Here is a 22,494-nt window from a genome sequence, read left to right as displayed (position 1 = left end):
AGGAATAAACATACCACCCAGGATGGGTGAGAAAATCAATATATAAATATACACATAGAATTTAAATATACATGTATTTAAATCCTACATATATTTTTTTAATATATGTAGGATTTAAATACATGTATATTTAAATTCTATGTGTATATTTATGTAATCTTTTTACATAATTAAGTCATTTTATTAATTATAATTTGAGGGACCAGCCTGACAAGTCCAGAGATTTAATTTGCAAGTCCTATGTTTATCCCTGTAACTTTCCAAAAAACCATAAAACCTGGACATGGTGGGTAGTATTGTACTTCACTGAACAAAAATATAAGTGTTTTGAAACCGTAAAACTTATCACGACGATATCTGCAGTAAAAGTGCAGATTTTGTGTAAAAAAGAAAAAATACAAAAAACAAATGTGACTGCTAACTTTGGCTAGCGTTTGTAACTAGGTGACACAACTTGTACAATTGGCTCCGTCCTTAAGGGGTTAAAAACATAAAATGTCATCTGCCATAGTGTATTCCTATTAAATCCTAGTACAGGATTTAATTACTTACTGGGCTCAATTACCAAATATAAGGTCTTATCGATCCCTGGTGGGATGGCGTTTGTGATGGCTTTTCATCATATTTAGTTATAGCCTGGTCTCTTTAACCTTACCTTTTGGCCACCTGGTGTGCTGTTCCTCATCTGTATCTGGACCATGTTTAGCTGGGAGTCCCGACCCTCCAAAGGATCACTGCATAGAAGATCACCTCTTGTATTGATAGACATTAGAACACACTATAAATATACGTCACTATTCAGGCATTCTGTTCTACTATGTAATATTTATTGAAAGCGTAGTTTAAAGTTGAAAATATACTCCATGTGCTTCTGAATTGAAAAATAAAGTATTTTTGTTAATGTTTGGTGATTTTTATTTTAACTTTTTTTAATTTATTTTCTTAACTTTTTTTTTTTTTTTTACCTTGGAAAATGTAATGCTTTTTCCAATCCAGATTACAATGTTCTGTAATTACCATAGTGAACCTTTCTCTGTAACTGATATGGAAGCTCAAAGTAAACAACATTATTTCTGTGCACTCTGTTGTAACTGCAAGAAGGTGAAATTAATACTTTCTACTGCACTGTCAAAAGCCAGCCTGTTGATTTGTCTCTTGTACAGTGGTTACAGAAATCATAGCCTTTATTATTGACAAGTAGAGCTGCTTTGCATTTGGACATAGGAGTTGTTGCTATTGTCACTCAGAATTGGATTTTTGCCTTCTAAATTATTACAAATAATGGAAGAAAAAGCTACTTGGGATTCATTGGAAGCAACATATGCATTGTATTATATTTTGACAATAAATCTTTTTTTTTTTTTTTCTTTTCACAAGAAGCAATGTTTAAAGAACGTTAACTGTTTGTGGGATAGGGGTGCCAAAGCCCATCGTTGAAACTGTAAAAATATGATTACTAATGGAAAATGTATGAACTTAGAAAAAGATGTTACTTAAATGAATATGAGCATTTAAACTCAATGCATCCACTTCTTCTGGTAGTAAAGTCATCACGGTTGACCTGTGACCCAATCAGATACTTTACATAGAAAAGCATTGAGGACCTTCTGCCAATCCCATGCATCTCTATGAGAAGCTTTAAATGCTGGACTTCTTGTAAACAAACATTGGACACACACAGAATAAGGCATTGGTGTACTATTCATGCTGATTCCAGATGTCAACTGTATTAAATTATTAAATCTATTTCAGCTGCCAGTTTCAAATGTAATCATTTATACTCTTATTTAAAAATAAATAAATAAATTCCACATCGCTTTGACTAATTTTTTACTCAAAGGGACACTATAGTCACCAGAACAACTACAGCTTATTGTATTTGTCCTGGTGAGTATAGTCAGCCCCTACAGGCTTTTTGCAGTAAACACTTTTTTGTTTTCTTTTGTTTTTTTTTTCTCCTAGAGAAAAGGCAATGTTTACATTTAAACCTAAGGACACCTCCACCGGCCACTCCTCCGATGGATACTAGAGGTGCTTCCTGGGGCAGTGCTGCATAGTGTGCAGCACTGACGTTAAGTATCTACAGGTTGTGCATGGAGAAGCTGAACGTTCCTCATTGAGATGCATTGAATTAATGCATCTCTATGAGGAGATGCTGGTTGGCCAGGCCACGTTCAGCGATGCCCCTGCGCACCACCTTTGCTGAGATCATCTGAATTGACTATCTCAGCCAATCCAATGCTTTCCTATGGAAAAGCATTGTGATTGGCTGAGATCATCAATTTGCATAATGTCTGCCAAGGAGGCGGATTGGGGCCTGAGACCGCACCGGCGGACCCGTGTAGTGCTGGAAATAAGGTAAGTTTTTACTAGCTTTAAAGTAGGAAAGGAAAGACCGGAGCACGTGGGGCTAAATAGTTTAACACTATAGGGTCAGATATACACATTTTTGTTCCTTTAAATAAGAAGATGCACCTAATCAATTCAATTCTGGAGAAACTATGAAGATTATGTTTTATCAAGTACAAAGTACAAAATGATTTCTACATATTTGCACATAGATGCCAAAAAGTCATATCTAAATATATCTCTATAAAATTAATTTGCAGTTTACATCTTGGTGAAGTCAAAATCAGACTGTACTATTTCTTTCATACAAGTCCCTTTAAAATTGCCTGCCCCAAGTCCCATAGATAAAAGCAGTACAATATGAGGATTTTCCCACATATCGATTTCACATGCAGTTCTGCTTTTTTTTTTTTTTTTTTTTTTTTTTTTAAACCCATGTGATGTCTTATCTAGTGATCAAACATGGTTCATAGTCCATTACTTGGTAATGAGTCATTCCAGAAATGCAGAGTGTACCTATTCTTAAAGGGACACACCAAAAGCCTGCTATAACAAACTGATATTGGTGGCCTGAAACAGATTAGCCGTTCAGCTTACCCTTCCTGCTGGCAGGTGCAGAAATATACCACTGAAAATAATGGGAAGACAAGAGCTGAATGACAGTGTTTGATTGGAGGAGGAATCCTGCTCTGAGGCAGCAGCTGCAAATCTTGCTGATTTGCAGCAATTGCAAGAACCTGAAGTGAATAATTTCATACAGACAAATTATCTATCCTCTGTAAAAGTTAGAGCTCATTAAAAAAATGTTTTTTTTTTTGTTTTTTTTTAAATTACCATGTCTAGATTTTTGGTGAATGATGGAGGCCACCAATATCAGTCTTTAAACTACACTTGCTTCTGGTCACACATTTGAATTGTTTTAACATTTTTTTTGTTAATCTTGCAAAATCAATAGTTTGTCTTGTTTAGTTTACACCTTTGTTGCTTCATTGTCATTATTTGTTTTTTGGGGTTTTTTTGGGTGGTGGTGTTGTGATGTAATTCCAGTAAAATACAAGTTTAGCAGGCTAAGATTGCCACAAGGCATATGTATGTATATGTGTTTGTAGTATCAGTTGGTTAATTACACGTAGCTAAGATACTGTCATCACTGTACTGACCAGGTGCAGGAATGTAAGAACTGGAATTACGCGTCCCTCTCCTTTGTATCAGATGAGCCACGTGGTTAGACCGGATGGATGAGTTTAGACTCTATTCATTAAATAGGTTAAGGGTATGTGTGGGTGTAGTTAATTGTGGGAGGAGCTACAGTGCTATATAAGGAATGTACTCTATGTATTCAGTACTCAGACTTTGCTGTATTTTGGTGACGCTAGTCCCTCTGAGTCCCGATCGGTGATCCAATAAAGAATCTCTTCCTTCCTGAAGAAACCTGTGTCCATCTCTCTGTGCTTGGCTTCCGTCAGTTTCTCCGGTATCATTTGGTGCATTGGCCGGGAAGCTCATCGTTCAACGGTAGCTGAGAGGCAGAGGCGTGAGACGGTCTATCTTTGCCCACGTTCTCTACGGCTGCACCCCTGAACTTCTGCGTGGACCTCCCTTCGTCTCGGCGCCACTGGTCTGTTGTCCAGGAGATCATCGGCCTCTACGTGAGAAGTGCTGGGGTGTCCCCGTCGATGAGTGTGAACTCAGGTTCAGGAACGAGGAGGTAAGATAACTGCTGTTTTAGACGGCAGGACCCGCTAGGGGTATACCGATTGTGCGGTAGGCCCAAAGGGGTTTTTGAATCTGTATCTGCCCCCTCTGTCGGAGGGAAGGAGCGAAGGCGCACCGCTCGATCGAACGCTCTTTAGTCAGACCGTTTGATTTGGTTAGTCAGGCGGGGTCCTGGTGTAAATAGCCCTAGCCGGACACCGGTGTCTTGTCTAGACTAGCGTTCTAGGGTGTATATTACGTTCGCTAGGTCGGAGGGACCGGGAGACTAAGCGGCGCCTGTGTAAATTCGGTTCGCTAGTTCTCATCCTATCTGGGCTAAGTGGGAAGGCGTGTAAATTTGGAACCCACTAGACTTTTGATAGTACGACTAAGAGGCGCCTGTGTAAATTCGGTTCTCTAGCTCGTTGTATAGTGCGACTAAGAGGCGTCTGTGTAAATTCGGTTCTCTAGCTCGCTATATATGTGGTGATTGGGCAGTGTGGCTAACCAAAACGGGTGTATATAGTTTTAGGTAGTCCATTCAAGGTACTGGCCAATAGTTTAGTTGGGAATTGTAAATGTGTTAACGATTGTTTTAGTAAAGTGTATATCTTGTTAGATAGCGCGAGCTCAGCCGTCTAGCGAGAGTGTTAATAGTGTGTTGCTGTATTATAGTGCACGGTACCATAACCCTGTATATTTACTGACATTATATAATAAGTACTAATCATTGTCGTCCATTGCATGTTTAACACCATAACCACTAATAATTGTATTGTGACCTTAACTTGTGCTTTGACCTATGCTAACCGTACTGTAACCGCTATTTGTAAAAGACGATGTTACTGGGGTGTGTTATAGACGGGTAATTCGTATATAGAGAATTATAGCGTGGGTGACTGTGTAGTTACGCCAAAGGGCATAATATTGATTATATAGTGACTGGTGTAGCAGCTGTGTGTGTACGGGAATTCCCTGAGTGTTTATTGTTATTGTGTACGTTTCACTTGGTAACCGTACCACGTGGTGCTGTTGCCAGAGGAAACGGGTGTGACTGTTGAATAGTACGCGTGTATAGTAATCATTGTCGACGACGTTCCACTGTTAAATATGGGTGCGTCGCAGTCAACGATTCCGGATCCCTTAGGATGTATGGTTAAGAATTTTAAAAAGGGATTCAAAGTTTGTGATTTTGGGGTTAAGATGTCCCCTGTACGTTTGGTCACTTTGTGCACTAGGGAGTGGCCTACTTTGGTTGCGGCATGGCCGCCACGTGGCAGTTTGGATCCAACTCTGGTACAGCGCTTACACGTGGCTGTATCAGGTAGGCCTGAACTTTACGGCCAGTTTCCTTATAGTGATTGTTGGAGACAGGCCGTAAATGACTCGCCAAAATGGCTCCGGACATGCCACGAGGAACAGTGTCGCCTCATGGTAGCTAGGACTTGTTCGTCCACTAGGGCTGGTGTTAGGCCCATTTTGGACACGCCCCCTGAGTCCGAGATCCCTTTGCCGCCCCCTTACTTTCCGGTAAGAGGAAGTGACGCAAATACAGGAAGTCCTGTAACCCTTCCCTCATTACCCTCATCCACTTCCGCTTCCTCCTCCAGTACAGGATCCACCCCCCCTCGTACTAAATCTCCCCTTCCGGAACCAGAACCCACCCCCATTAGAAACGAATATCCTGATTTGGCGCCACTTCAGACTTCCGGTCAAGCTTCATCTAGCTCGGCCCGAAGTGTTCTATTCACTACCTTTTCCCAAAACCAACCTCCCACATCCCCATACCCTATATCTCCCCGACCGGAACCCATGACTGACGCTTCCCTACGTAGCCCCATCCAAACCCGACAGTTGACTGGTGCCCAACAATTAAAGCACTATCAGATGCCTCTTCGCTTAAATCCCGGGTCAGCTTATATCGATGCCGCAGGTCAAATGGCACACGCTGACCCTGTCTTCGTATATGTCCCTTTCACCACTACCGACCTTTTAAACTGGAAGACCCATAATTCCTCGTATACTGAGAAACCACAAGCCATGACTGATCTGTTCACCTCAATAGTACAGACACATAATCCGACATGGGCTGATTGCCAGCAGTTATTAATGACTTTATTTAACAATGAGGAAAGGACAAGAATAAATCAAGCAGCCATTAAAGCATTAGAGGATAGAGCCCGTGCTTTGAACCAAGCTAATCCAGCAGCATGGGCCGCAACACATTATCCCAACACTGATCCCGATTGGAACGTAAATGGTGCTGATATGGTTCAACTCAGAGCCTATAGAGACGCTATAATTGCTGGCATGAAAGCCGGAGGAAAGAAAGCCATTAACATGTCGAAGACAGTTGAGGTGATCCAGAAAAGCGATGAAGCGCCCAGTGTCTTTTATGACCGATTATTGGAGGCGTACCGCTTGTACACCCCCTTTAATCCGGAAGACGCAGACAATTCCCGAATGGTTAACTCCGCCTTTGTCAGCCAAGCTTACGGAGATATTAAGCGCAAGCTACAAAAGTTAGAAGGGTTTGCAGGTATGTCAATCTCCCAACTAATGGAGGTAGCTAATAAGGTCTATATGAATAGGGAAACAGAAAGCAAGAAAGAGGAGGAGCGCAAGATGCGTAAAAAGGCTGATATGCTAGCGGTAGCGATCGCAGGCGTAGATAAACGGGGCCCAGATAGAGGCAATAATAGATGGAGTAGGGAGCCTTTGAGTAGGGATCAGTGTGCGTATTGCAAGGAAGAAGGGCATTGGAGGAACGAATGTCCGCAAAGAGAGCAGTACGAGAGAGACCAACCCAGGGCAGGCTACGGAAACTTTAGAGGCAGAGCGAGAGGTAGAGGAGGTCCCGGAGGGAGTAATGGTTATAGAGGGAGTAATGGGAACAGAGGAAGTGTTAGGGAAGACAGGTATATTCCAGCAGCGCAAAGGTCTCGCGATAGAGAAGGTAGGGACTTTGTAGGATTGGCTGACACGGTCATGGAGGACTATTGATACCGACCGGGCTCCATCCCCCTTGGTCGAGCGGAGCCTATGGTCGATGTATCAATAGGGGGGAAAAGGAGTGCGTTCATGATCGACACTGGTGCTGAACATTCAGTGGTGACTAATCTAGTTGCTCCTCCATCTGGAAGGACTATTACTGTGATAGGAGCAACTGGAAGAAGTGCTGAAAGACCGGTTCTTAAAAGTCGACTCTGTACATTGGGAGGCCACGTAGTAAAACACCAATTCCTTTATATGCCTGAATGTCCAGTCCAATTGCTGGGACGTGATATGCTATCCAAATTACAAGCGCAGATTACGTTCCTACCAGATGGAACAACATCTTTAAAGTTTAATGGACCTTCAGGTATTATGACTTTATCCGTACCAAAGGAAGAAGAGTGGCGACTTTATACAGTGTTGACTAGCCAAAACCCTAGGAGTGATGAGACATTGTTTAACATACCAGGAGTTTGGGCAGAGAACAACCCACCAGGACTGGCCCGCAATATTCCACCAATAAAAATTGAACTGAAACATGGGGTTTATCCAGTGAGCCTAAGACAATATCACATTCCGCAGAAGGCTAAGAAGAACATCCAATCCTATCTGGATAAGTTCATACGGTATGGTATCCTAAAATTCTGTACTTCCCCCTGGAACACCCCATTGCTGCCTGTTCAAAAGCCCGGCACAGATGAGTATCGACCTGTGCAGGACTTAAGAGCAGTCAATGATGCGGTTGTTAGCATACATCCAGTTGTACCCAATCCATATAACCTGCTTGCTTTAATTCCGGGCGGGGCTACTTACTTCACAGTCTTAGATCTCAAAGATGCCTTCTTTTGCCTCCGAATTGCCGCAGAAAGTCAATGTATTTTCGCTTTCCAATGGGAGAACGCTGTAACGGGCTCAAAACGCCAAATGACTTGGACAAGACTGCCCCAAGGGTTTAAAAATTCACCTACCCTATTTGGTTCAGCCCTAAGTCAAGATCTATTGGATTTCGAGTCCATCCCAGGAGAGTGTGTATTGTTACAATATGTAGATGACTTGTTGATAGCAGCAGTTACAAAAGAAATCTGTCAGCAAGCAACGCACAATCTACTACACATTCTCTGAAAGGCAGGATACAAGGTGTCTAGAAAGAAGGCTCAGTTGTGTTTGCCAACTGTCAAGTATCTAGGATTCCATATCTCTGAAGGTCAAAGAATTATGGGGCCAGAGAGAAAAGAAGCTGTCTGCCAAATACCAATACCCAAGAATAGAAGACAAGTGCGAGAATTCTTGGGGGCAGCAGGCTTCTGTAGGATATGGATTCCCAGCTATGCGATACTAGCAAAACCTCTGTACGCAGCTATCAAAGGTACAGAGCACGACCCCTTCTTATGGACCCAAGAACAGCAAACGGCATTTGAAGATGTGAAGAAGGCTTTGATGAGTGCCCCAGCATTAGGTCTACCTGATCACACACGACCATTCTACTTATATGTACACGAGCAAAGAAGAATGGCTGTGGGAGTATTGACACAGTACTTGGGATCATGGCAAAGACCTGTTGCCTACATGTCTAAGCAACTGGATGCAGTGGCCAGCGGACTTCCACCTTGTCTAAGAGCCGTAGCTGCAGCCGCCCTGCTAGTAGCTGAAGCCGATAAACTCACTCTGGGTCAAGAACTTTATGTACGAGTCCCACATGCAGTACAGACGTTGTTGGATTACAAAGGAAATCATTGGTTTAGTAATAGCCGTATGACCAAGTATCAAGCAATGTTGTGTGAAAACCCAAGAGTGCATTTAGAGACTGTAAACACCTTAAATCCAGCTACCCTTTTGCCACAACCTACTGAAAGTCAACATGATTGTTTGGAAGTAATGGATGAAGTATTCTCAAGTAGACCAGATCTTCGTGATTTTCCCATCCAGAACCCCGATGTTCAATATTACACCGACGGCAGTAGTTATGTGAAAGAAGGGATCCGCTATGCAGGATATGCAGTGACAACAATAGACAAGGTGATAGAAGCTCGGCCACTGGCGAAAGGAACATCAGCACAAAAGGCAGAATTAATAGCACTAACACGAGCGTTACAATTGGCTGAAGGTTTAAGAGTAAATATCTATACGGACTCTAAGTATGCGTTTTTAACCACTCATGCCCACGGAGCTTTGTATAAAGAAAGAGGACTACTGAATTCAGAAGGCAAAGAAATCAAGTACGCAGCTGAAATCCTACAACTATTGGAAGCAGTGTGGGAGCCGAAAGAAGTCGGTATCATACATTGTCGAGCGCATCTGAGAGGAGATGGTGATGTAACCAAGGGAAATCGGATGGCAGATAGTGCAGCTAAGCGTGCTGCTGAATCAGGAAGACAGGAGTATGTAGGGCATATAGCTGCTCTTATACCAACTCCACTGTCCCAATGGACTCCAGTTTATACAGCTCAAGAAGAGGAGTGGTTAAAGACTGAACCGGGAAAGTATCTGGAGAACAAGTGGTATCAGCTAGAAGATGGAAGAATAGTTATACCAGCATCGCTAGCGGTAGAAATTGTCCAAAATTATCACAACGGGACACATTCTGGGAGAGACAGTACTGAAGAATCTCTTAGAAAACATTTCTACATACCAAGATTGTCCAACTTGACTCAGGCCATTGTACGCAGATGTGTAACGTGTGCTAAGAATAATGCAAGACAAGGACCAGTAAAGCCACCAGGAGTTCAGTTTATGGGGGGACTCCCCATGTCCGATCTACAAATAGACTTTACAGTGATGCCTAAATCGGGTGGACATCGTTACCTGCTGGTAATTGTGTGCACCTATTCAGGCTGGGTAGAAGCATGTCCTACTCGTACAGAGAAAGCAGGAGAAGTTGTGAGATTCCTGCTACGAGAAATAATACCCCGATATGGACTACCCTGTTCTATAGGATCGGACAATGGTCCAGCTTTTGTTCACCAGTGCCTACAACAACTGACTCATATGCTTGGTATAAAGTGGAGGCTTCATACTGCATATAGACCCCAGAGTTCTGGTAAGGTAGAGAGAATGAATAGAACTATAAAGAACCAGTTGGCTAAAATGTGTCAGGAAACCCAACTTAAGTGGAACGTTCTCTTACCCATAGCTTTATTGCGAATCCGCAGTACCCCTACCAGAAGGATGGGCCTCTCTCCTTTTGAAATCATGTATGGGCGACCACCTCCCGTACTTGGTAACTTAAGGGGGGACTTGAGTCAGTTGGGAGAAGGAATTACCCGGCAGCAGGTTGTAGAGTTGGGTAAGACTATGGAGGAGGTACAGAAATGGGTACAAGATAGATTACCTGTGAATATTTATCCCCCTGTTCATAGTTATCATCCAGGAGATCAAGTGTGGATTAAAGAGTGGAATAATGTACCGTTAGGGCCCAAGTGGAGAGGTCCTTATGTTGTTCTTTTGTCTACCCCTACAGCAATAAAAGTAGCAGAAGTGACTCCGTGGATACATCACTCCAGGGTTAAACCAGCAGCAGTCGATTCTTGGCAAGTTACAGCAGATCCAGAGAATCCCTGCAAGATCCGGTTAAAACGCACTACTCAGTCGGAGTAACGAGGAATTATTGTGGATTACAAATTTTATTGTTACAGGTGTGAGTGAGAAGGCCATAATAAAGCCTGTCCGCTTACCATCACATAGTGTATAAGCCAGGAAAGTCTCGAAGGGACACCTGTGAAGATGAGCAGAACTCCATTCCCTGCAGCCCCTCACATCCTGGAAGCTGAGGCGCCATCGCACGGACGAAGACTGAGGATGACGGCGAAAGATGTGCTTTTGATAGTGTTTATTTATATGTGTTTTTATATTCAGGAAGGTAGAGGTACCGACACTCCTAGCTGTGAGGTATGCATTAAGACTACGAGAACAGGTAACCATATTTCCCAAACCCTAATTTGGCATTCACAATACGAATGTAAAGGAGATGTATCGAGATGTAGATACTTAAATATAGATTATAGTGTGTGCCATTTAGGAGTAGGAGAACCTAAGTGCTTCAGTCCGGAGTATCAGCCTCGTACAATTTGGTTGACTCTCAGGAATGGAGATCCTCAGGGGACCCTAATTAATAAAACGGTGTTAGAATCCGTACATTCTTCGGGTGTTCTGCTATTTGATGCGTGTAAAGCGATATCGAGTGGTAGAAAGCCGTGGAATGTATGTGGGGATCTTAGATGGGAGAGGACGTATGGGTCTAACGATAAATATATTTGTCCCAGTAGCAAAAATAAATATGTAAGTCCTAGATGCCCAAATAGAGATTATAACTTTTGCCCATATTGGTCTTGTGTGGGGTGGGCAACTTGGGGACAGACAGTAGACAAAGACATGATAGTGACTAAGTTGCCGACTAGCCCTTATTGTAAGTCTATGGAATGCAACCCAGTCCATATACTCATTAATAACCCCGACAAGTTCTTAGATAAGTATGGAAATTTATTTGGGTTTCAAATATACGGGACGGGTTTAGATCCTGGGACATTATTGTTTATAGGAATAGAGACTGATACGGTATCCTCCCAGACTCATCAAGTATACCATTCCTTTTACGAAGAGATGAGTATAGATAATAAGATCCCCCATAATGCTAAAAACCTGTTCATCGATTTAGCTGAAAGTATTGCCGGTAGTCTTAATGTTACCAACTGCTATGTGTGTGGAGGTACTAACATGGGAGACCAATGGCCTTGGGAAGCAAAGGAGGTAATGTCCGGTTCTGAGGCAGTTGACCAATTAATATCTACACAAGCCGATTATCATATGAGTGTTAGAGGTAAATCTGAGTGGAGATTAAAGACCTCCATCATAGGTTATGTTTGCATAGCAAGGAAAGGAATAATGTATAATACTTCTGTAGGAGAATTAACTTGTCTAGGGCAAAAAGCTTATGATGATGATACAAAGAATACAACTTGGTGGTCGGCTTCAAATGTCTCAGAACCATCTAACCCGTTTGCTAGATATGCCAATTTAAAGGATGTGTGGTTTGATCTATCCATCACATCTACTTGGAGAGCCCCAGCAAATTTGTACTGGATCTGTGGTAAGAAAGCCTATTCGGAGCTGCCACAGGACTGGGAAGGGGCATGTGTGTTGGGTATGCTCAAACCATCCTTCTTCTTGTTACCGATTGAAACAGGTGAGACTTTAGGTGTTAAAGTGTATGATGTGAATCATAGGAAGAAAAGGGGACCCATAGAGATAGGCGCCTGGGAAGATGATGAATGGCCTCCCCAGCGTATTATAGATTACTATGGGCCAGCCACGTGGGCTGAGGATGGTACCTTTGGTTATAGAACCCCTATTTATATGCTCAACCGTATTATAAGATTACAGGCGGTGGTTGAGATTATCACAAATGAGACATCACAAGCGCTCAATCTTCTAGCGAAGCATAACACCAGGATGAGGACAGCAGTCTACCAAAATAGATTAGCCTTGGATTACCTTTTGGCAGTAGAGGGAGGTGTATGTGGGAAGTTTAACCTAAGTAATTGCTGTCTTCAAATAGATGACGAAGGGCAAGCAATAGCTGAGCTTACTAGCCATATGGTTAAACTAGCGCATGTGCCTACTCAGGTATGGAAAGGGTACAATCCAAGTAGTTGGTTTGGTAGCTGGTATGAGTGGTTTGGAGGGCTTAAGGCAGTGGTAGGTGGAGTCCTACTGATTTTACTGTTGTGTCTACTCCTACCGTGTCTTATACCCTTAGTAGTTAGGTCTGTGCAAAGCCTGATAGGAAGTATAGCAGAGAGGAAGGCTGCTGCACAGATAATGGCGATATATAAGTATAAGGCTCTAGATCAGGGAGAACCAATGCAAGAAGATGAATGTTGAAGATTCACATCATAAGATAAGTCTGGTCTGGTTCATGGTAACCTGAGGTATATGCAAACCAAGGTTAAGTGATGCCTCAAGTAATTGTGAAATATCAGAGGCATCAAAGGGGGGAATGTGATGTAATTCCAGTAAAATACAAGTTTAGCAGGCTAAGATTGCCACAAGGCATATGTATGTATATGTGTTTGTAGTATCAGTTGGTTAATTACACGTAGCTAAGATACTGTCATCACTGTACTGACCAGGTGCAGGAATGTAAGAACTGGAATTACGCGTCCCTCTCCTTTGTATCAGATGAGCCACGTGGTTAGACCGGATGGATGAGTTTAGACTCTATTCATTAAATAGGTTAAGGGTATGTGTGGGTGTAGTTAATTGTGGGAGGAGCTACAGTGCTATATAAGGAATGTACTCTATGTATTCAGTACTCAGACTTTGCTGTATTTTGGTGACGCTAGTCCCTCTGAGTCCCGATCGGTGATCCAATAAAGAATCTCTTCCTTCCTGAAGAAACCTGTGTCCATCTCTCTGTGCTTGGCTTCCGTCAGTTTCTCCGGTATCAGTGTTTTTTTTTGTTTTTTTTTAAATGTATTGTGCTCTCAAAACAATTGACACATCGTGAGCGTAAAACCAGTTATGAACTGTGTATATGTACACCAAGACTAGAAGAGCATGTGAGAGTTTGTTTTCTAAATAATATTTAAAAAAAACAAACAAATTAAGTGGTTCAGTCCACGAATGACAAGTTATGTCTTTCCAAGAGGACTTACGGTAAGAGGCCAAGCCCCAAATAAAACCCATTTTAGGGATTATAGGCACAATGACCATCCTTGCCTATTTTACGCCCATTTAGAAGATGTGGCGTTACCGCAGTAGGTTGCTGCACCAGTGTCCGAACACTCAGGGTAAAGCTTGGCTAGATATAATTCTATAGGCCTGGGAATCTGTAGGTTGGAGAGGCAGAACTAGTCTTCTTCATAGTTGGCCACACGCTTCAGACATGGTTTTAGTTGTTTAACACACTTTGTATTTAAAACCATGCCGATTATCATTTGTTAAAGCTGAGATATGGACTTCTATGTAGCGCCCTGTCTTTATGAAACATTTTATTTATTTTTTCTTGAACGCTTCGCTTTTCATGAAACGCATAAGGAAAAGTTGTAACTAGGTAACATTTTACAATTGGCAGAGGTTAATCAAGGTCCATATTACATTTGCAGATCCGAAAGATCTCCCTCTCATGCTGCAATCATACAGTAGAGGACGCTCGGGAAGCATGAAGCTATTTTGAGTTATTTTTCTTTAGTTGCGTTTGAGTAAAAATGTATTGTAAGCCAAACCTTGAAATATGTGCTTTCCATTGTATCCCCCCTTTTTTGAATGTGTTAGGTATACATCTAGGATATTAAAATAAGGCCATTTCTATTCTTTATAAAAATTGCCTTATTTTAAGAGAAATTGAAGAGAAACCCCTAAATTATGGTGGCCTAAATTCTAGGTTTTGTTGTGGTTCAGAAGTTTGACAATTGCTTCTGTCCTTAAAGAGTTAAGCATAGAAACATGCTCTGTAATTGATTTCAATAAATGAACGCTCTTTTTGTTTTATATCATTTCAACATAATAAAGTTTAGTATTGTATGATCTGTTCCCATCAACTGTAAAACCCTTAAAGGGACCAAAAGAACTTTAGCTTACTTAAGCAGTTTTAATGTGTATATCATGCCTCTGCAGTTTACCTGCTCAATTCTCTGCCATTTAGAAGTTAAATCTTTGTTTCTGCAGCCATAGCCACACCTACCTGCAAGTAACGTGCAGAGCCTTTCTAAGTACTTCCTGTAAAGTGAGATCTAATGTTTACACTTGTGTGACTGAGCTCAGTACTCAACCGGAGTATCTTTCCCAATCTCCTCCTTTTCTAGCAAGACACCTTCAGTGGTTATAGCAGCTCAGCTCAATATTTATCCCCAGATAGACCACAGTCTAAGCCATGCACAGTTCAATTAGTGCCCATATTGGAGGCACCTAGCTCGAGTAATAATACTTTAAAGTTTGACCAGGTTGCGGTCATTCTCTGATATGGCTCTGAGTTGTGCTACTGGATAGTCCTGGTCTAGCATGGATGGGTCATGCATCCTGTGGGGAGGGTTCTGGGTCACAGTCCATAATATGTGGGGAGGAGATTGGCTTCCGAACCCTTCCACAAGCCCCAAGAATGGAGGCATCCTTTACAACTTCCTTTATTGCAAATTATGTTTAATTTACAATTTTCTATCTCCTGCACTGTTCATAGCTTGCTAGATCTTGCAGTAGCCTTGTGTGTGTGATTAGAGTTCAAATTACAGAGCAAGAGATGAAAAATTCTCAAATAAGTTAACAGATTGAAAAATGAAACCTTTTTTTCATGCAGGTTTTGTGAGTCACAGCCATGGTAGGTGTGGCTAGAGATGCATAAACAGAAACAAAAGGGATTTAAAGGGACACTATAGGCACCCAGACCACTTCAGCTCGTTGAAGTGATCTGAGAACAGGGTCTCTGTGCCCTTGGCTCTGCAATGTAAAAAACATTGCAGTTTCAGGAAATTAAAGTATAAGAGTAGTGACTGTCTGCCACAGAGTTTGACTCAGTTTTACATGAGGGCATCCAGTGAGTTGAAATCCCCCAAAGTAAGCATTGAATCCATGCTTTCCTCTGGGGAATGCCTAAGGTGCACATGGTGCATGCCCATTGGGTGCCCTCCGATTGCCGATGTCGGTGGAGCACTCAGGTACATTGGAGCTTGAATCAGGTAAGTGTTTTGTTTTTTGTTTTTTTTTAAACCCATTAATTGGCAGATCATTTTAGTGCATAGGATCACTATATCTTTAGGGATACACTTATACACTGTTCATTTAACTCCTAAATGGCAGAGAATTGAGCAGTGAGACTTCAGAGGCATGATCTCTACACTCAAACTGCTTCTAAGCTAAAGTTGTTTTGGTGAATATGGTGTCCCTTTAATTTTTAAATGCCAATGTTCTTTATTTTGTTTTTTCTTTTTCTTTATAAAGGGGCTGAAATCCTTGGCAAGTCGGTTCGGATTATATTCTCTACACTTGGTGTCTGCATATTCTACGCTATCGGCTACATGCTGCTGCCTCTATTTGCTTTCTTCATCAGAGACTGGCGGATGTTACTGTTGGCCCTAACAATCCCAGGGCTGTTCTGCATTCCTTTGTGGTGGTGAGTTTCATGGTACATCCGGTTTAAATACTAATTGGCCACATCTCCGTAGAACCTCTGTATTGTCTTACCTGCCAAATCGTGGGGGAATCTACCACCAGCAGGGTGAAATCAATTTGTGGTAATATTGAAATCCAGTCTATTTAGATGCCACATAGTTAAAAAAATATATTTTTGAAGCTAACTTTCCTGTTTACTGTTTAATCCAAAACTAAAACATGCCGTAACTGTATATCACGAGAGAGAGAGTGTGTGTGTGTGTGTCAGGTCTGGACACCAGATGACTGAGGAAGCTTATTTTTAAGCAAAATGTGTTTTGGCAACAGGACCTGCACTTATTGGACTATTCCCAACATTTGTTTTTAAATTGGTTTATTTGTTTTTATACATATATTTGTATTAATAAATCCATGTTGGATTCATCTGGTGTCCAGTCCTGCCCTTGTGACTTCTGCACTTCAATAGGGGAAGTGTCACCCCATAACTTGACACCTCGCTTTTCCACCTCAGGGCCAGGCTAATCAGGCTCTGAGCAAGGTGAGCTTAACATCCTTATATATTAGGGATCGACCGATTATCAGTCTGGCCGATATTCTGTATTTTCAGCAATATCGGTTTCTACCGATACTGCCAATAATGCAGACCAGGGTCGCCATCAGGGTCCTGGAGGACCCATGGTGGTCCTGGAGGGCCCATCAAGCTCTCGCGAATTAGACAGGGGAGCTGAAGGGAGCTGCTGGGAAGGTAAGTAAGCGCTTGCTGGGCCCCCCAGGGAATGCCAACTCCCCCTCCCTGGCCAGGTAAGAAGCAGGGAGTGGGGACTAAAAGCTCCTGCCTCACCCATGGATATTGGGTCAAGGCTTCCATTCAAAGAATGGGTAATAGGCCAAATCACTGTCCACCTGCACAGTTGGGCTAATAATTAAATAAATTAAGCGGTGGAGACACTACTCCATCTGTGGCAAACAGATGTGGCTATAATTAAAATAAACATAATTTTTTTTTTTTTTTTTACAGTTTAAAAAAAATAATTTTTTTTTAGGTTTTCAAGAATATATATGTGTGTGTAGTGGATGCAGTGAGAGTATTTGATTAGTGAACGCTGTGTTTGTGTAGTGTGTGTATAGCGAATGCAGTGTGTTTGTGTAGTGTTTATAGTGAATGTAGTGTGTGTATAGCGAATGCAGTGTGTTTTGTGTAGTGTGTTTATAGTGAATGCAGTGTGTAGTGTGTGTATAGTGAAAGCAGTGTTTGTGTAGTGTGTGTGTTTGTGTAATGTGTATATAGTGAATGCAGTGTGTTTGTGTAGTATGTGTATATAGTGAATGCAGTGTGTGTTTGTGTAGAGGGGGCATTTTTTTTTTAACGTTAAAAAATAAAATTAAAAAAAGTAACTTTTTAAAATAGTTTTAGTCCCCACTCCCTGCTTCTTACCTGGCCAGGGAGGGGGGGGGATATGGAATTCCCTGGGGGGCCCAGCGCACTCATACTTCCCTTCCCTTCCCAGCAGCTCCCCTGTCTAACTCTCGTGGCATGTGTGCCGCGGTAACCCGTGGCTCTGACTGCCGCGGGACTCGCGCGTTTTAGACAGGGGAGTTGCTGGGAAGGTAATTAAGTGTGCTGGGCCCCCCAGGACCTTGATGGCGGCCCTGGCCTGTATTATCGGCAATATCAATATCTTTATTGGCCGATACTGATATTGCTAAAAATACAGAATATCGTCCGATAATCTGTATACCATCTGTACTATATTCTCTGTGTTTTTATTTCATATATTTTGTCTGCCGCCACTTTTTCCCCTACATACCTTGAGGGGTGAGCATGACCATTTATGCATGGTTCACTTTCCACCTAGCGCTCCACTCTAATATAGATATAGGATCTATATACTTCTTATTTACAGGATATGTAACACAGTATAGCGGTATTGCTAGGTATGTTTTGTGCTCTAGTACAGAATATGCTCGGTGTGTCAAAGGTAGAGCGGATAGGTAAAGATACATATGCATTTTTACATTATTTGCCTTGGTAATAATTTACAACCAGACCAGTAATGTACTTAAAATTATTCACATTGTTGCAGAATTGCTGTCTAATAATAATTTATTGCATACTGTAAGGAGAACGTAAATTCTTTTTCTACAAGTAACAAAGCAGTGACTCTTACATGCAGCTTTACATGGGACACTGGGAAAGGATATGTAGCTCTTAAACCTAATATTCATATGGACGGAGGCTGAGAATACATCATGATTTGATGAAGCTCGATATGGTGCTCCCAGCATTTACAAAATATGGCCTCCTCGCACTTTCTGTTGTAACATTTTCTGCTATTTGCAGAGGATGGCTTTTATAAAACAAATCAAATAGGCAGCAGTCATGAGAGGGAACACCTTAATGTAGATGCCAGAGGAGAATGATCAATCTGGTGGACCTCAATTTCTCAAATAACCATTCTAAATAGAGATGTAACCACATCTCAGTGCGCAATTCATTGAACTTTAGTTATGAAGAAAAAATTGCAAACTTTCATTACTGATGACCTGATACAAAAATGTGAGTAGAAACAGCCCACTGGTGATCGGATAAGAAACATCTCTTGGTCAGCAACTGAGACTTGAAGAAGGAAGATTATACCCTCGTAGAGGGAAGGGCTACTCCTTAAACAAGATCAGTCTAAAGTGGACAGGTGATAACCAAACTTAGACCTTGGCAGATATGTAGAATATGCCTGCCAATCTCTTCCGTGATATGCAGAAGATAGAGTTGGTCATATATCACATTAATTAATGCATCGATTCTGCCTTGTGTTGATGGTTTAGTTCACTGATTCGTTGAGCAATAACGAAATAAATATTTGGCAATCCGTAAATAAACTTGGCCTTTAATTGTGATATAAAAAATAGCTTATAGGGTCATAACAAAGTTACAGATAAATGCTATATGACAGACTTGAGTTGCGAGAGAGTCAAAATGTTGAATTTGCAGATAGTGCTTTTATGTGTCGGACATCTTTGCTGTCACAGCTGTTTTGATTTACAAACACGTAAACAAGTAAATCCCATAACCAGTCCAAGTCTGTGCATAAATTAGACAGTATCCATTATTGAAGCTGTATAAATGTTTTTTTTTTACTTATTCTTGAATGACCATAAAAGGCTCCTCTAACCAAAGCGATCAATGGTTTATTCTTGTCTAAATTCAAAAGTTACTACCTCTAATTATTCTTGACCTTTGTAATACTCTTCACATTCTGGTCTTACTTCTCTCTCTGCCTTTCATTTCAAACTGCTCACGTGTTTTTTTGTTTGTTTGTTTGTTTTTTTGATACATCGTGCATCTCATATGCAGCATTACTTCTTTACCACCTTCGTAGCAACAGCACTCGAATAAAAGCACTAATTAGACCTGCGCTCACACTCCCATCACTTTTGGATAACTTCATGGACTATAGTATTCACCTTGAACGTAGAATCTTCCGTATATACTCGAGTATAAGTCGACCCGAATATAAGTAGAGACCCCTAATTTTACCACAAAAAAACTGGGCAAACTTATTGACTCGAGTATAAGACTAGGGTGGGAAATGCAGCAGCTACTGGTAAATTTCTAAATAAAATTAGATCCCAATAAAATTACATTAATTGAACATTTATTTTGTGTATATAATGAATGTTTGTGTGTGTGTGTGTGTGTGTGTGTATAGAATGCAGTGTGTGTGTATAGAATGCAGTGTGTGTATGTGATGCAGAGTGTGTAACCTTGGTGGAGGGTGGGCATTTTTTCTTTTTTTATTATTATTTTAATATAATTTTTTTTTTAAGATTATTAATATTTTTATTTTATTTTATTATATTATTAAAATTATTAATAATTTTTTTTTGTCCCCCCTCCCTGCTTGATACATGGCCAGGGAGGGGGACTTTAACATTCCCTGGTGCATCAGTGGCATGGGCTGTGCAGGAGGGGGGGCTGGCAGTGAGCTGTAACTTACCTTTCCTGCAGCTCCTGTCAGCTCCCTTCTCCTCCGTGCCGGTCAGCTCCCTTCTCCTCCACTGTAAGTCTCGCGGTCTGAGTGCCACGCGGAGCGTTGCCACGGTAACCCATGGCAACGCTCTGACCCCGCGGCTCTCGTGAGACTTACAGTGGGAGCTGACAGGGGAGCTGACCGGCACGGAGGAGAAGGGAGCTGACAGGAGCTGTAGGAAAGAAAAGTTACAGCTCGCTGCCAGCCCCCAACAGGACCGCCGGGCTTGTAATGAGCCCGGCGGTCCAGGTCTGTATTATGGCAATGTAAGTTGGCATAATACAGACATTGACTCGAGTATAAGACGAGTGGGGGTTTTTCAGCACAAAAAATGTGCCGAAAAACTCGTCTTATACTCGAGTATATACGGTAAATAAAACCGCACTATCCCAAACCCCAGCGTACACTTTGAAATAAGTCTAGCCAGTTAGAATAGTTTTTTTGCCGATTACACTGACTTCTTTCAGGTAAAAGACAAAAAAGGGCACTCCTTTACTGTACTGTACAGTTGGTTATGGTGCTTGGATTGCTTCTTTATATACTCTAAATAGGGAGCACATGGGGTCATGAAATTTAACTTCATCTATCTGTTCTTATATCTCTCCTGATCTTTTAAATCCTATAATTGTTTTTGTTGCTAGCTTGACAACTACTAGACAACTGCTGGAGACCATCAGAAAATAGATCAAGAGAGAGTTCTTCCAGAGTGGATGTTATGAATGCTGGTATATCACCGATCTCAGCCTCCTCCAGCTGGAGGTCCTCATGCGGAGCAGGAGGACGTCAGCGTCCGATAACGAACCAAAAATACATTTGGATTCCGGAAGTCCCTGTCTGTCTGGTGTCTGTCTGGTAGATCGCCACTAGAGGAGGAGTTAACCCTCAGAGGTAATTATTGCAGTTTATAAAAACTGCAATAATTACCACTGCAGAGTTAAGGGTGATGATAGTTTGCACCCAGACCACTTAAGTGAGCTGAAGTGGTCTGGGTGCCTACAGTGTCCCTTTAAATATGTCAAACTGCTTCAGACAGTTGGCTTGTTTTCCTATATAGCCTGTGTGCAGTGTAATTTCCTTTGCAGCAGTGACCTCTACTGGTCATTATTATAACATAGTTATTACATATGATAAATGGATTAGTATTATATCTCAATATTCTATACTCTTTATTATTGTATCCTGCAATGCTCCATGGAGCTCTGCAGATAGAGATCAGAGAAATTAGAAGCCTAGAAATAATTTAATTGCAATTATTTGGAATAAACCAGATGTCCTCCAACTGGATTCTGTTTTCCTGCAACATAGAAAGGCATTAATTGTTTCACCTTTTTAAAATTTCTTAAAGCATTTCTCTGTAGGTTCTATCTATCGCTTGCAGGAATAGCCTGCCTACCGCCATCAGACTCTCCCCTAGTCTTGCATCTTTTAAGAAGTGCCTTAAAACCCATCTCTTTAGGAAAGCTTATGGCCTCCAAGACTAACCTCTACCTCAAATACCTGTCTCTTGCTCTCTCCTAAAGGGCAGCCCACCTTATTTGAATGCAAATTCCTGTCCTAACGTGTTTTACACCCCACCTCCTATAGAATGTAAGCTCGACTGAGCAGGGTCCTCTTCAACCTATTGTTCCCGTAAGTTTATTTGTAATTGTCCTATTTATAGTTAAATCCCCTCTCATAATATTGTAAAGCGCTACGGAATCTGTAGGCGCTATATAAATGGCAATAATAATAATCTACAGAATGAATTAACCAATAATTAGTCTCCATAATAATGTGTGTACATGGTGCATTTAAACCTCCAGCATGTGTATGCTCAATGTTGATTGTGCCTGCCCACCAGCATATGACCCCCATGTACAGTTGCTTGCGGCTGTCCATGGTCCATGCACATTGGAATCGTGGAGCAGGGCAGTTTCCCTGGCTTCAGGTAGACTCTACTGAATATACAGAAGCTTTCTTAAGGGACTTTTGACTGGGTACCTCTGTCACACACAGGGGTCGGTACCTGGTTTGGGATCCAGAACTGTTCTGCATCCAAATTCATTAATCCCTTCTCCAAGGAGAAGCACAAGTCTTAGATAAAATTAAAAACATTTTTATAATTTGATTTCCCTTTTGGAGGAACAAGATCTTCCAGATCCTAATGAGGATCTATTGAGTACTTTAGAGGCTAATATCCAATCTGGTCTAAAACCTCCTTCTGTTTTTTTTACCCCCAGGCGGACAAAGGTCCATACATCCAAATGTTCTATGTGTTGGTCCTAAAGGAATTGAGGGTCCTCTGCAATAATTTTAAAAAGAAAAAAGCAAGAGTTTGTAACAACTTGAA

General features: G+C 41.6%; 1 protein-coding gene across 1 annotated transcript in view; it reads left to right on the top strand.

Moving 5' to 3' along the window:
• LOC134600871 (organic cation/carnitine transporter 2-like) overlaps window positions 1-22,494 on the top strand; it is a 90,326-nt gene that overhangs the window by 33,501 nt on the left and 34,331 nt on the right. Inside the window, exon 4 of the mRNA XM_063445259.1 lies at window positions 15,967-16,138. Coding sequence (XP_063301329.1) covers window positions 15,967-16,138 — 172 coding nt within the window. The remainder of the gene's footprint in view (window positions 1-15,966; window positions 16,139-22,494) is intronic.

The sequence above is a fragment of the Pelobates fuscus genome, chromosome 3 (assembly GCF_036172605.1).
Source record: "Pelobates fuscus isolate aPelFus1 chromosome 3, aPelFus1.pri, whole genome shotgun sequence".
In the NCBI taxonomy this organism is placed as follows: Eukaryota; Metazoa; Chordata; class Amphibia; order Anura; family Pelobatidae; genus Pelobates; species Pelobates fuscus.
This window is presented reverse-complemented; position numbering and strand designations above follow the sequence as displayed.